Source organism: Muntiacus reevesi, chromosome 10, assembly GCF_963930625.1.
Source record: "Muntiacus reevesi chromosome 10, mMunRee1.1, whole genome shotgun sequence".
Lineage (NCBI taxonomy): Eukaryota > Metazoa > Chordata > Mammalia > Artiodactyla > Cervidae > Muntiacus > Muntiacus reevesi.
Genome location: NC_089258.1, coordinates 78,206,988 through 78,221,401, shown reverse-complemented (window position 1 = coordinate 78,221,401; position 14,414 = coordinate 78,206,988). Strand labels below are relative to the sequence as shown.

Here is a 14,414-nt window from a genome sequence, read left to right as displayed (position 1 = left end):
CGGGATGCCAGGGAGGTTTTCCTGCGTGTGTCTCAACCTTCTCAGAAGTATGATGGCCCCCACCTTGGAAAGTGATCAGAGACAGGGGGGACGCGGTGCTGGGGGTCTGCAGAGAGGACCGCAGGAGGCGGTCCCCCAGAAGAGGGAGACGGCAGGGCTGGGGCGGCAGTGATACCAGGTGACCGAGGGTTCATGCCGGGAAACGTGGAATGACGCATCCCAGCATGTCGGTTCAGCTGCATCACACACCTAAATATAAGCACCGAAACCATAAAACTTCTCGAGGAAAACACAGGAGAAAATCTTAGTGACCCTGTGTCTGTTAAAGGTTTCTTAATACAGTTCCCCCCCCAAAAAAAAAAGTGAACTGAAAAAATAGAAAATTATTAAATAATAATTATTTAATAATAAAAAGTTTAAAAACATTTGCTCTGCAAAGACACTATTATTAATAAAGTTAAAAGGGAACCCTCAGGCTGGGAGAAAATATTTTAAAACCTACGTCTGAGAGAGAACATGTATTTAGAAATAAAGAACAATAAATTCAATAAGACAGACAATTCAATTAAAAAATAGGCAAAAGGGGCTCCCCTGGGGGCTCAGTGGTAAAGAATCCGCCTGCCAACGCAGGAGGCGCGGATTTGATCCCCGGGCCGGGAAGATCCCACACGCCGCAGAGCAGCGAAGCCCGCGCACCACAAGCAGTGAGCGTGCTCTAGTGTCCGGGAGCCCCAACTCCTGAGCCCACGTGCCGCAGCGAATGAGGTGGGCACGCCCCAGAGCCCGGGCCCCCAACAAGGGAGGCCAACGCACCGCAAGGAAGAGCAGCCCCTGCGCCCCGCAACCAGAGCAAAGGCTGAGCAGCAGCAGAGGCCCAGCAGAGCCAATAAATAAAGTATTACAAAAAAAAAAGGCAGACAGGAGAGGGGACAGAGAAAACGGAACCCTCCTTCACTGCTGGCGGGAATGTCAGCTGGAGCGGCCACTATGGCGAGCAGTATGGAGGTTCCTTAAAAAACTAAAAAACAGAGCTATCAAATGATTGTGCAATCCCATTCCTGGGTCTGTATCTGGGAAAAAAAACTCTAAGTGGAAAAGGAACATGCAGCCCGGTGTTCACAGCAGCAGGATTTGTGATAGCCAAGACAAGGAAGCAAGCTAAATGTCCATCGACAGAGGAGTGGATAGAGAAGATGTGGTACATACATACAATGCAATATTACTCAGCCACAAAAAAAGAAGGAAATGTCGCCATTTGCAGCAACATGGATACAACTAGAGATTATCGTACTAAGTGAAGGAAGTCAACGAGAAAGACAAATTCCATACGATATCACTTACATGTGGACTCTAAAACACGGCACAAGTGAACCTATCTGTGAAACAGAAACAGACTCACAGGCACAGAAGACAAACGTGTGGTCACCAAACGGGAGAGCGGGGAGACGACAGATAAGCTAGGAGCTTGGGGTTAGCAGATACAAGTTACCACATACAAAATAAAGTCCTACTGTGCGGCACAGGAACCTGTATACAATAAACTACAATAAACTACAACAGCAAAGAATATATTAAATATAGGCATATAACCGAATCACCCTGCTGTACCCCAAAAGCTAACACAGCTTTGTGAATCAATTATATTCAGTTTTAAAAAATTAAAAAAATACCACCACAAACTGTTCACCAAGGGAAATATATATATGTGTGTACACACACACACACACACACACACACACACAAGAAAAGATGCCCAATGTCACTAGTCATCACACTGAGAGAAATACAAGTAAACCCCACAGTGATGTACCCCTAGACAGCCACTAGAATGGCTATAATGAAAACCACCGGCTTCAGCAAGTGCTGCTGAGGCCATGGGGCAACCGGAAGACTCACACACTGCCTGTGAACATTAAACATACACCAGTCATTTCACCCTCACATGGAATTCTGCCCAAGAGAAACAAAAGCGTATGTCCATACAAAGATGGGAACACCAATGCTCACAGCACTTGTGATCGACTGTGATGCTAACAGGGCCTCACTCTCTGTAACAGCCCAGACTACGGCAGCCCCGGGGTGGAGGGACGGACGACAGTGAGCCTGTAAAATGCAACATGCGTGTGCTCCAGTAACACGGGCAACGATACGGATGGATCTCAGATTATGTTGCACAGAAAGAAGCCACCACCTCTCCCTCTAAAGGCAAAACATACTATGAGCATATTTACTGTCTATAAAATGCAAATTAATCGACAAAGAGCAAATCCGTGATTGCCCTGGAGATGTGTGTGTGGGGGGTGGGGGGGTAAGGGGGCTGGAAGGAGAGGCTGAGACGATCTTTTGAAGTGACTGATATGCTCATTCTCTTGACAGTTTCCTGGGCATCTCCACCAGTTAAAAAAAAAAACCATCAAATTCTACTCTACAAATGTGCAATTCATTGCACATCACTTTCATTTCAACAAAGCTATTTAAAAAATGAGGGGTAAGCCCTCAAAAGAAATGAACGGGCGAGCCAGGAAGAGACAAGGAGGAATCTTAAATGCGCATTATTAAGTGAAAGAAGTCAGTCTACATCCTGCTTGACCGAAAAGGCTGAACAGTGGAGACAGTAATTGGGGGTGGGGGTGACTAGGCAGAGCTCTGGGATTTTCAGGGCAGATGCTACTCTGTGTGGCTGTAATGAAACTCAAGAGGGACGTGGAGGGAACGCTGCCGTAAACTGGGGGCTGGGTGATGACGATGCTTCCACGCAGGCTCAGCAATGGTACCAAACGTCCCACACGGGGGAGGGCCTGTGTGGGGTGCGGCACGGAGCAGGTGGGAGGTCACCAAACTGTTCGCTCAGTTTTTAAAAACTTCTCTTCCTGTAGTTAAAATATACGTATGATTTTATCATCTAGACCATTTTTTAAGCTCAGAGGCATGAAATACATTCACACTCTGGTCCGACCATCACCACCATCCACCTCCAGAATTTTCTCATCATCCCATATTGAAACTTTTTTCCACTCAGTTTTGCTGTGAAACTAAAACTGCTCCAAAAAACAAAGTCTACTGATTAAAAACAAAAAAGAGGAAGAGGGGAACCTACACGGGCAAACAGCAAGAGAGGAGGCAGCAACAAGATGCTGGAAGCAGAAAAGCAGATGAGCAGAAAGTGACTTAAAAGATGAGAGGGGAAAAAACAAGTTGCACTAACAATAAGCATGCTATGAATATATTTGATAAAATTTCTACTAAAACAACAGAAAGATCCAGTTTTTCACTGCTCGGCTCAGACAAAATGAAGAGACCTGCCCTTTTTCTGAGCACCCACACTTTGCAGGCCTTCCTGGTCCCTCTGCTGGTCGACGTTCTGACCAACAGCTGAACGTCGAAGGTCTTCAAGGCTCAGGTACACCTGTGTTCTTCTTCCTCCAAATTCTTCCCTGAGCGATGTAATCCACACTCACGGCTTCCATTGAGAGACACCCAAATGGACATCTACCGCTTGGACGCTTGGACTCTTCTGAATGCGAGTCCTGCAGAATCGCCTGCTAACTTCGATACTTTCACAACTTTCTCTGCCGCCCTTGTTTTATTAGCAACTTTGTTTCCACAGTTAGGTTATAAACTCTCTGAACACAACCACCCTGTGGTCTGTGCTTGGCCCTGGCATCACCAGCGCTGCACAGAGAGTAGCTGCTCAGTAAATATCAAACTGACAGAGGAGGAAGCCTCTGTGAAGCTGTATGATGCAATTATTTAAAACAGACAATACAGAACAACATGGATGAGTCATGCAGACATTATGTTGAAATAATCAGACACAAACGAGTATCAACTGTTAAGATTCCACTGGTAAGAAGGATGGCTTGGAACTCAGAATCACGGGTATCTTGGAGACAAGGGGTATTGATTACGGAAGGGTATGGCAGGAAGCATCTGGGAGCCTGAAGTATTGTACAGTTCTACCCGGGTGGTGGTTACACCGATGTGTGCACACGTACATGCATACGCATACAACACATACATACATAGACAAAAGTTTGTCACCTTTTTTTGAAAAAAGGGATGCATTTTGAGAAAAAAGGGTACGAAAATGAAATCTTGATGAGAAATATATCTACAAGACTACAGTAAATTAGAACAACCACTTGGCAGAACATAATCTATGCTGCGAACTTGGTTTGGTAAAATAATATATACAAACAGGCTTTCTCCTGGTTTCTACAATGGATAGAAATCCTACCCAAAGTAACTTAGACAAAAAAACTCATTTACTGACACCGACTTGGAAAGCTCACATAGCTATGCCCACTTGCCCACAAATAATTCTTACTAAGAACTTGAGTGAAACTCTCGAGGCTGTTTAAAACGCTCTCAGGGCACCACTTAAAGGTGACCATGGAGATCACAAGACCACTCTTCTCAGTGCTGGGCCCAGGGCTGGTCAGGTTTTAGGCGAGCCTCCTCGAGTTCCACCAAAGAACCTGTGTATCAGGAGGGATGTGCCATGTGAGTGCAGAAGAGAGACGGCAAGCTACAGTTCTCAGGCACGAACCCCTAATGTGAAAGGCAGGCAGAGTCCCTGAAACGCAGGCGTCTGAGCTGCTTCTCAGACGAGCCGCTCTCCACAGCTCCCTGCAAGGCGAGCAACAGCAAGAAGCCTTCAGTGGTGACAAAGGTCCTCAACCGCGCTGTGGGAAACCTCGGCAGGTCACAGGCAAATCTCTCACTGTCTCAGGCTTCAACAGGCAACCGTGTCCCCCAGATTGCATCACACCTAATGACATCGTAAATTCACAGGTAATCCTTCACTTGAAAGTTCTTAGGTCAAAAGTTCAAGACAACCTAATAATACCAATTTTATAACTACTATGCTTTCAAAGCGCTTAGAAGGAAAGAACTGGGATTATTTTACATGACATATCCCAAACGAGTATCTCACACCTTCCATTAGTCAGTGAACAGAGCACCCAGGATACAGATGGAACCAACAGAGATGCTGACATTTGACAATTGGATCCACAAAAAAAGGGCATTTTCAGATGGCTTACTCCAAAACCAGGTACTGTCCTAGGTGCTAGGATACAGCAGTGAACAAAAGAAACCTCCCGCCCCCAGGTGGAGCCTATCTGTGGGTGAGTGTGTCTGCAGATGGGTGTCTGTGAAAGCAGCAGGTAACACATGAGTAAAATACATGGCATATGAGATGGCGCTACGTACTTCTAGAAGCACACAGAAGGCTACAGGGACACAGAACATGGGGCACGCCTTTCCTTTATTTTATAAATAAAACATTTATAAAATGTAAAAATATAAATATATCAGCCTTGCTGATGAAACATCTGGGCAGAGTCCTAAAGAGAGAGGAAGCCTCTTAAGAGCATTCTAGAATGGCAAAATTGGGACGCTAACATGAAAATGTCTGCCACACTTCCTGAAAAAAATACATGAAGAATTCCAGAACGGCTGGAGTATGGTAACAACTGCAGCCTTAACTACCCTGCGGCTGAAATAAGCATGGACCACCCAAACCACACATGCTGCTCAGTTCTCAGTCCACAGGCAACTCGTGTTTCAAGCCAACACTTTATTTTTTGGTCCATGTTTTCAATCTAATAAATATCCATGTACGTAACACAGAAAAAGATAAAGCGATTTATCCTTACATCTTTTGAAGAACCTGGGCCATCACAACCCCATTCGTTAAATCTTCTACAGTCTGGCATGGTGCATCCACGTTAAATGTCTGGATCTGGAAAAAAGGGAAAAAAAAAAGAGAGAGAAATGATTTCACAGTTAACCATACAGCAGAATTCTCAGGCTTCATTACCTCATCTTGGAGTTGAATACATTTAAAAAAAGCAGAACAGATCTTTCCTTTTCCCTGGCATTAGCCGCCCTGAAGGTGGAGCTGGGCAGTTTCAGCAGGTTCAAGATCTACCCAGGGCATGGCGGGGGGTGGGGGGAGCGCTACGCCTGGACCGATGGGAAGGTTTTCCACTTTCTTGATGCAAAAGGTGAGCTGACAGTCTTCTCCAAGAGGAATCCTCGTCAGACCAACTGGACTGTCCTCTACAGAAGCAAGCACAGAAACGGACAGTCGGAAGACGTTCAAAAGGAAAGAACGTGCTGTGCACTCAAATTCCAGAGGGCTGACACGGGTGCATCTCTTGCTGGTGTGACGGCCAAGAGGAAATCAGAACCTGAACTTAGGAAGGCTCAATGAGAATAAGCTGGCAGGGCCGTCAAGGAAGCAAAAAAGGCTAAGCAAGCATCTAAAAGAACAGCAATGGCCGCTGCAAAGGCCCCACAGAGGCAGCATCTCAGCAGAAGCCTGGGAAGGTTTCTGCTCCCCGAGCTGGTGGAAAACGCTAGGCTGGCAGATTGGAGTTTTAAATAAAGATCTGACTATTAAAAAAAAAAAAAAACAGAACAGTAGGAAATGTTTTCCCTCATGGGAAATTTCCTGCAGGCTGCATTGCAATTTTTTCCTTTTGGTAAAAGGAACTGTGGAGGACGCTGGGCAGTTTCCTGCATTCAGCATCCTCAGAGATAATCACCTGAGAAGTCAGGGCACCTGCATTCCCTTTGCCAGTGACTGGCTCACGGGCAGGCTCTCAGGCAGACAATCTGGACCAAACGGATGCAGAGAGAGGCTTACCGTGGGCTTCCAGGGAAGGAGAGCCAACCTTCCCTGGTGTGAATAAGCATGCTGGCGGCCTCAATGGCCACGAGCAGGCATCTTGTGACTGTTAGGATGAGGCCAGCACAGTAAATGGCAGAGAAGAGGAACAGGAAGAATGAGGTCCTGCAGGCCAAAACTGAGCCACTGGACTAAACCTCAGAGCCTCCTGTGATGTGAGATCCATCTCTTCTTTACATCTGGCCAAGCTGAGATTTCTTTCACTCAGAACCAAAGTATCGTGGGGGACCTCCAGGGGTTAAGATTCTGCACGTCCACTGCTGGGGGCACGGGTCTGACCCCTGGTCGGGGAACCAGGATTCTGCAAGCTGTATTGGGTGCAGCCAGAAGAAAGAACCAAAACAGCTTGATAATACGGAGAAATCACAGCTACAGCTGGGTTAGATCCTCAGTTCACTGTGACTTTAAACATATCATGAATTACAACTAACATGATGTAGCTGAGAATCAGTAGCCACATTTGTTATTTCTGAGCAAGATAACATGCTGAGCCAACAATGATTCTACTCAGTAGTGCAACCGGGACTTGGAAAGAAATAATCTCTGAGAACAGATAAAGGATGTGCTCTGCAGTTTATAGGTTAGTAAAACGGAAGAGCACGGGCGTCAGAGGATAGAACAGGGAAGAGGGTAAACGGTGGAAGACACGGTTAAAGAAGGAAGTACCATCCTGCAAATCCTCACAAGCCACGGTAGGACTTTATCCTCAGAGCAAGTGGAACAGGGAAAGGATTCTAAGCAGGAGAGGGAGGCTGAGCCATCTGCATAGTACAAGGATTGCAGCAGCTGCAGCATGAAGGAAGGCTTGCATGGAGGAGGCAGGGAGGCCTGTGTTAACAGGTTTGTATGTTAACACAGTTCAGTTCAGTTCAGTTGCTCAGTCATGCCCAACTCTTTGTGACCCCATGGACTGCAGCACGCCAGGCTTCTCTGTCCATCACCAACTCCCGGAGCTTGCTCAAACTCATGTCCATAGAGTCGGTGATGCCATCCAACCATCTCATCCCCTGTCATTCCCTCCTCCTCTCGTCTTCAATCTTTCCCAGCATCAGGGTCTTTTCCAGTGAGTCAGTTCTTCACATCAGGTGGCCAAAGTATTGGAGCTTCAGCTTCAGTGTCAATCCTGCCAATGAATATTCAGAACTGATTTCCTTTACGATGGACTGGCTGGATCTCCTTGCAGTCCAAGGGACTCTCAAGAGTTTTCTCCAACACCACAGTTCAAAAGCATCAATTCTTCGGTGCTCAGCTTTCTTTATGGTCCAACTCTCACATCCAAACATGACCACTGGAAAAACCACAGCCTTTGACTATATGTTAACACAGCTGAGGTCAAACCAGGTGACGACCATGGAAACACTGCAAATAATGTTCAGGGGACCATCTGCCTTCAGTACGTTTTACTGAGTGGGTCATATTCCTAGAAGTAAATTTGCTGGACCAAAGTGTATGAACGGTTTAAAGTTTCTGATAAACATCGCCGAGCTGCCCCTGACAAACGCTGTAGCAATCCACTGTCCAACAGTGGGGCAGCGTCCACGTCTCTGCGCTGTACCATCTATCAAACCTTTAAACCAAGAACTGTGAACAAGTGCAGTCTGTAGCTGCTGCTGCTTTTCTGCAAAGTCTGGTGGGTGGAGATGGCTACACGGCGGGAACTAAGGAAATGACCTGAAAGATCGCGCAGCGAGTGGTTTTCACTCGGATGTCTCTTTGGGAGAGGTGATGAAAGGGCCCACCAGGCCCCCCGACACCAACCTTGTGGGTGGCAGAGGCTCAATATATTGTTAGTAAATGAATAGATGGGCCTGATAAACATCATCTGTAGGAAATGACACTGAATTTTACCCCACACCCCTGCCTGTTGCCTTCTCACTGATAATGTGGTGGTAACAATGTATTGGATAGTTTAAAAAGAACTAAGTATGCACTGTCATCCTACAGTTGCTGAATACATCTCTTTCTTGTAGGCTTAGAATAAAAAACAGTAGCAGGCGAAGGCACACCTCACTCATGTCCTGACCCCCAGCCTGACCCAGAAGACCTCTCACTGAACATGCTCAGAAGGTAAACAGTAACTCCAGGGACTTCCCTTGCGGTCCTCTGGTTAAGGCTCCACGCTTCCAAAGCAGGGGGCACGGGTCTGATCCCTAGTTGGGGAAAAAGGATCCCACCTGCCGTGTGGCCTTCCCCCTCCCCTCAAAAAAAAAAAACAAAAAAAAAACCGAACTCCATCTCCAGGTTTGCACCTAATTTACTGGCCATGTGACCTTGGATATGCCATTTTACCTCCTGTAATACCAGTTTTTCAACCTAGGAATTGGGAAAAATAGCTTCTGGAGGGGTGCTTCAAGAATGAACGAGAAAACAAACGTACATTAGGTACCTGTAAAAGCCTTAAGCAGCAATTCCCAGACCAGGGTGTACACTGAATCAACTGGGAAGCCAGAGAAGGCTGGGAGTCTATTTTTAACAAGTTCATCAAATAATCTTCTGAGCCAGGGCACCAGTTTGGCAGGTGGAGCCCTCTGATCCAAAGCGCTACCAAATGCAAAGGATGAAAAGATCAGAAAACTGCCACTGGGCTATCAGAAGAAAAAAAACTCAATAAAGCAGGTAATTCAATCATGCAAGTAATTTACTTGTAAAACTGTTATCTGTTTATCTCGTGGGACTTAAAACTATTTTCATTTTAATTTTTTAAATGTGGTTTCCAAACAATTCTTTTCTCTGAGTTGGCTCTTGAGGGTTTTTAGCTGCTCATGAGGATGTCCACCTCTGCCTTGAGATAAAAGTAACGTGGGTCCCAGACAGACTCTCTCTGCAGAGTTCCCTTCTGAGGCGATAAAAATATTCTTGGAATTAGACAGCGGTGATGGTTGACAATCTGTGATCACACCACAGAACACTGAATTGTGCACCTCAAAAGAACTTCGTGGTACGGGTATTATAATTTAAAAAAAAAACAAAACTGTCACCTACCAGTTCTCATAAACTCTTAACATCTACAGGGTGTGTTTCAGGATAGTAGTAAAATTTAAAGGTAATTGCATGCAACCACATTAAGGCATGAAATTCTGCCTCAAGGGTCATAACCTCTCTTTTAATTCCAAGAAGCTCTATTAACACCAACGGGAGCTCCACCTCACCGCCCCCACAAAGTCATGAGAAGGGGAAAGCTCGAGCTCACCTGGAGTGACTATCTCCACAGCAGTGATTCTCAACCGGGGAAGATCTTGCTCCCTATGAGAAATTTCTAGTTGTAACAACCGAGTGGGAGTTACTGGCCTCCAGGAGGTACAGACCAGGGATGCTGCTACTGGACCGCCTACAGTAAGCTCAGGGCAGCGCCCACGACGAACGTGATCCAGTCCCGACTGTCCACAACGCTAAGGTTAACAAACCCTGCCTGGAGCAGTGGTTCTCAGCGTGGGCGCTTAGGTTACTAACAGCACCACCTGGAAACCTGTTGGAAACGCAGAGTAGCAGATCCTAGCCCAGCCCTCCCGAATTACAGGCTCTGGAATCCGGACCTGGCAACCGGCACTTTGACGAGCCCTGCAATTATGCTGATCCATACCAATGCATAGGAAACACTTCTCAGCGTCACCCTGAATACAATCTGAACACAGGTGAAGTTCCTCATCCAAAGTTACCCACAGTTAGCACGCAGCCAAGTCAGGACTTGAACCCAGGTGGTCAAATTTCAGAACCTACACTCTGAACAGGTTCAACAGACCCTCTACTTATGGGGAAAAAAAAAGATAAAGTTAAAGCTTTTAAAAACTACGTCTTTTTGTACATCTGACTCCTTCGTTCCTCCAGTGGAGGACACCAATGGTAGGCAGAACAGCGTTAGAAGGGCAGAGCGAGTGAACGGGGGAGGTATCAGCACAGGAACACATCCTTCCTAACTGTGAGCACCGTGCTCCGTTCCACAGGCCACTGCATGAAATTTACAAGGGTGTGTTGATATCACTGTGTGGGGATGGATCCCGTTCCACTTAGCTTCCTGCCATTAATTGGGGGCATCCCTGACTCTTTCTGGTTTTTCAGTCTCCTAACCTTAGTAAAGAGCAATCGTTTCCTGCACAGCTCGAAGGAACAGGTGTACTACGTAGGGCAGACTCTTTCTAACAGGTTAAGAGTGCCTTTTGACTCAGAGGGTGGGGAGACAGGGAGAGTGGAAATTTTCCAGCACATCCTGCTGAACTTGCTTGGTGCATCCACTTTGATTAGGAATGTAAGCTTCAACTATTTTCCCTAGGTAGGATGATACTTTGTCTCTTAACAAACATTGCTCTTTCAACAAAAATGTGGAACGTATGGTTCTGGGGCTAACCTCTCTGATAAAACAGCAAATTTAGCCAGCATTTGGGGCAATCAGATGTCCCACAGAAATGAATTCTGTACAGGTGGCGACAGTTAGCCTTTCAAGTGCCTTGATGCTATTAGTTCAACTACTTCTGGTGGAAGAACTTCTTATAAGTACTATATACCTCTGGGCTCAACCTAAATGCTGTGGAGTGAAAATAAGCTCTTATTTGATGTTCGGGACCTTAATTATATTCTTCAGTGATTGAATGTGGAGGCGTAGCCATACATGCAGCTCAAGGACTGAATGACCTAGACTGAACCTCCAGCTCTCGGGTCATCTCTGCCACTGACAACAACTGCCTGCATCTTGCTAAGCGTGAGTTACCTTTCCACCTGCTGTGCGTGGAGCAGTTACACAACCAGATTGGCTAGAACTTCGTACAAAATAAAGCAAATTATTTCAAATGTGGGGGGCGGTCTTTTCTGAGGGATGTACAGCATACGTTTTCTTTCCTCACTTTTCGTGTTGGAACTGTCTTTGGCATTAATCCGGCCTTCAGACAGGAGGGGAGCTACTGGAGTTAAAGGCACATTTTCAGCTACCTCGGACATTTTCCACATTTGTAATAACAACTAGAAGAACAAACCCCGCATTTAAACTCAACTTTATTTGGAAAGGATTCAACATACAATGTTCTAAAATGTTTCCAAGTCTTAGAATTGATTATCTTTGTTTGGACTCTGCCCTCCAGTTTTGTCATTGATAATCTCTTATCTTCCCCCTAGAAACTTTCCTTGATGAGCCTTTCAGTGAAATTTCAAAAAAGCTGTTTTCTACAAAGCCAGGTCCCTTGACCACTCTCTGGAGCTGATCACCTTGATGATCTCTATTTTCTTAACAACTTACCAGATTTTAAATAGATGCGGCCATGATGTGCTTCTCTCAGTAACCTTCAAACTTCCCTCTGTGGCTCTGCCTTTGTTACTTTTATTAGCACTTTTCACCCAAATCACTGCACTGATCACCACCTTTTGGCAGATGCCCTTCAAACACACCTTTTTTGTGTGACTTGTCTTTACAAACTTTAAACAATGTAGCCCTACTTCAGATTTAATACCCTTCTTCATCTCTGCCCTCTTGGCTTTTTTCTTTCTAGCACTGAGGGAGGTACAGACTCAAAAATGCTCATTTTCAGATCTTCCACCTTCTGTTTACAACCTCTGCCAAATCCAGTCCTTCCACAAAATCAAAGAATGTGGTGATTCTTTCCTTTATCTCTGTCCTCCCAGTCAAACTCTGGCCACATTATGCACCTTATCAGGTTTGTCTCTGCCCTAAAATACAGCCGTGAAACCCATCTCCCCACGTGAAGCTGCACCTCACTCTAGCTGTAAGCTGTGTGTGAACTATATATAGTGCAAACAATTTGCAATGCCAAGGACGGCCTCATGCAAGTCACTGAACAGACCCCTCTATCGTGGTACATACTGTTTCAGAAAACACAACTTGATCTGTGACGAAAGACAAATTATGACAGTCTCAGACGATTTTCACATTTGTTACAACCAGCCTAGGGCAGTGCCCCAGTAACCCTTCCGCTCTAAGGTCCCCACGGAGGAGACTCAAGTCCACAATCCAAGCTCATCACCCAAGGCCCCGCTAAGTATCATCCGTTTGGCATCTGTTTCTCACCTGGAGCATCAATACACATGCTGTAGTCACCTCCATACATACATTTGTGCCTCATTCTAAAAGTGATACTAGAAGTGATATTTAACGTTTTTTAGCAGAGAGTGAAACGAAATCTCCCCAAAAGAAGTAGCGGATTTATCCCGTGGCTCTGCAGATACACACACACACACACACACACCACTCGGGTACTGACACCACACTTAAGATACACACAAGCTTGGGTGTTAATGTCCAGCTGCAGAAGAGGCTGCTACAGGCACTGTTCTTGGCGTGAGAACGGAACACCTTCACAGGCACATCTAAGAATTTTAATCAACATTTAATAACTGAAAATTGAGAAAGCCACAGCGTGGCGCTCCCCCCACCCTCCGCAAAGGTCGACTCCCACCACTGTCGCCCAGACCCCCCGCCTTGCGGGTTTATTTCCATCCCGAGCACCCTCCCCGGGCACCTCTCCCTTCCTCCCAGATGCCCGGAAGGGGCCTGCGTGGAAGCCCCCCTGCCCGCCTCCCCGCGCGGCTCCCGCGCCCCGCCCCGCCCGGGGCTGCGCCTCCTGCCAGCGTTGACAACAAAGGCGGGAGCTTCGGGCCGGGGTCCCGGGAGCCCCCCGCCCGCCGTCCCCGCGGCGGGCCCCGGCCTCCGCCCAGCACCGGGGGCCCCGCGCCCCGGATGTGACGGCAGCGCCGGCCGGGCGCGGGGTGGGGGCTGGGGGACCCCGGGCCGGCGGCCCGGCGGAGGGCGGGGGTCCCCTCCGGAGCGCGTCGGCCACCTACCCAAGTGAGGAGGCTCTCGCACAGCTCCGCCCGCTCCAGGGTCTCCACGTTGAACATCTTCCCGCCGCGGCTCCGGCCGCCCCGCCGCGCCTGGAAGGCCCGCGGCGCGGCCCGGGCTGCGTCCTCCGCGCGGCCGCCGACTCCGCCCGGCGCTGGAGGCCGCCGCGGCTCCCGCAGCGTCACCGGCGCGCCGCCGCCGCCTCGCCCGGCCCGCGCCCCGCCCGCCGGCCCGCGCCCCGCGCACGGCCCAGCCCGCCCGCCGCCCGCCGGCCGCCCCCGCGCACGGAAGCGCGCAGCGCGCGTGCGCCGCGCCCGCGCCCGGGCCCGCGGCGGGAGGCGGAGGCGGGGGCCGCGGCCAGAGGTGCCCGCGGGGGCGGCGGGCGGCCCCGGAAACACTCCGCGCCTCGGTCGCCGGGAGCTGCGAGGCGTCCCCGGCGCTGCAGAGGTACGCGCGGCCGAGCGCCGGCGGGGCCCCGGGCCCGGGCGGGGCGGCGGGAGGCCCCGGGCGCCCGCGCCGGACGGCCGACGTGGCGAGCTCGGGGCGCGCGGACCTCGCGGCGCGGGGAGGCGGGGGGCTGGGGGGTGGCGGAGGGGCGGAGGGTGGTGGTGCCGGTCCCCCCCACGCCCCGGAGCACCGCGGCCTGGCCCTCCCTGCCCAGTGGCCAGGGGACTGGCCTTCACCCTCCCCCCACCCCGTTCCGGAGCATGCACACTCTGCAGCGTTACCGATGAATCATTAGGCGCGACACCGTGTGCAGGAAGGTGCAGACGGCGTGCGTGCCTGAAGACTAGTTAGTAATAAACAGGCAGATAAAAAAAAAAAAAACCAGCATTGCCTCCCGCACCTCCTGTTCCTTTATTGAGCACCTTCCCTCCTCCATCCGCTGACTTCTGTGATATTCACCTTCTTGCTTTTCCTTATAGCTTCCCTACC

The 14,414-nt window shown here is 48.7% G+C and overlaps 2 protein-coding genes and 1 pseudogene across 7 annotated transcripts in view; 2 read left to right on the top strand and 1 right to left on the bottom strand.

Moving 5' to 3' along the window:
- HOOK3 (hook microtubule tethering protein 3) overlaps window positions 1-13,649 on the bottom strand; it is an 85,397-nt gene extending 71,748 nt beyond the window's left edge. For 2 of the 3 annotated variants that reach the window (XR_010664573.1, XM_065946488.1), the window contains exons 1-3: window positions 13,481-13,575; window positions 9,084-9,238; window positions 5,661-5,746 (exon numbers count right to left, since the gene is read on the bottom strand). Coding sequence is in view for 2 of the 3 variants with exons in the window: in XM_065946488.1 (XP_065802560.1) it covers window positions 5,661-5,746; window positions 9,084-9,179 (182 nt within the window). In the remaining variant the exon portion in view is untranslated. Of the gene's footprint in view, window positions 1-5,660; window positions 5,747-9,083; window positions 9,239-13,480 lie in introns of all 3 variants that reach the window. The other variant, XM_065946489.1, reaches the window with a different exon arrangement.
- LOC136176864 (large ribosomal subunit protein eL24-like) lies at window positions 5,807-6,369 on the top strand (annotated as a pseudogene).
- A 128-nt stretch (window positions 13,650-13,777) lies between the features above and the next one.
- The window catches only part of RNF170 (ring finger protein 170), a 33,190-nt gene continuing 32,553 nt past the window's right edge, over window positions 13,778-14,414 (top strand). For 2 of the 4 annotated variants that reach the window (XM_065946491.1, XM_065946490.1), the window contains exon 1: window positions 13,793-13,925. The gene's annotated coding sequence lies outside the window, so the exon portion shown is untranslated. Of the gene's footprint in view, window positions 13,926-14,414 lie in introns of all 4 variants that reach the window. The other 2 variants (XM_065946493.1, XM_065946492.1) reach the window with 2 other exon arrangements.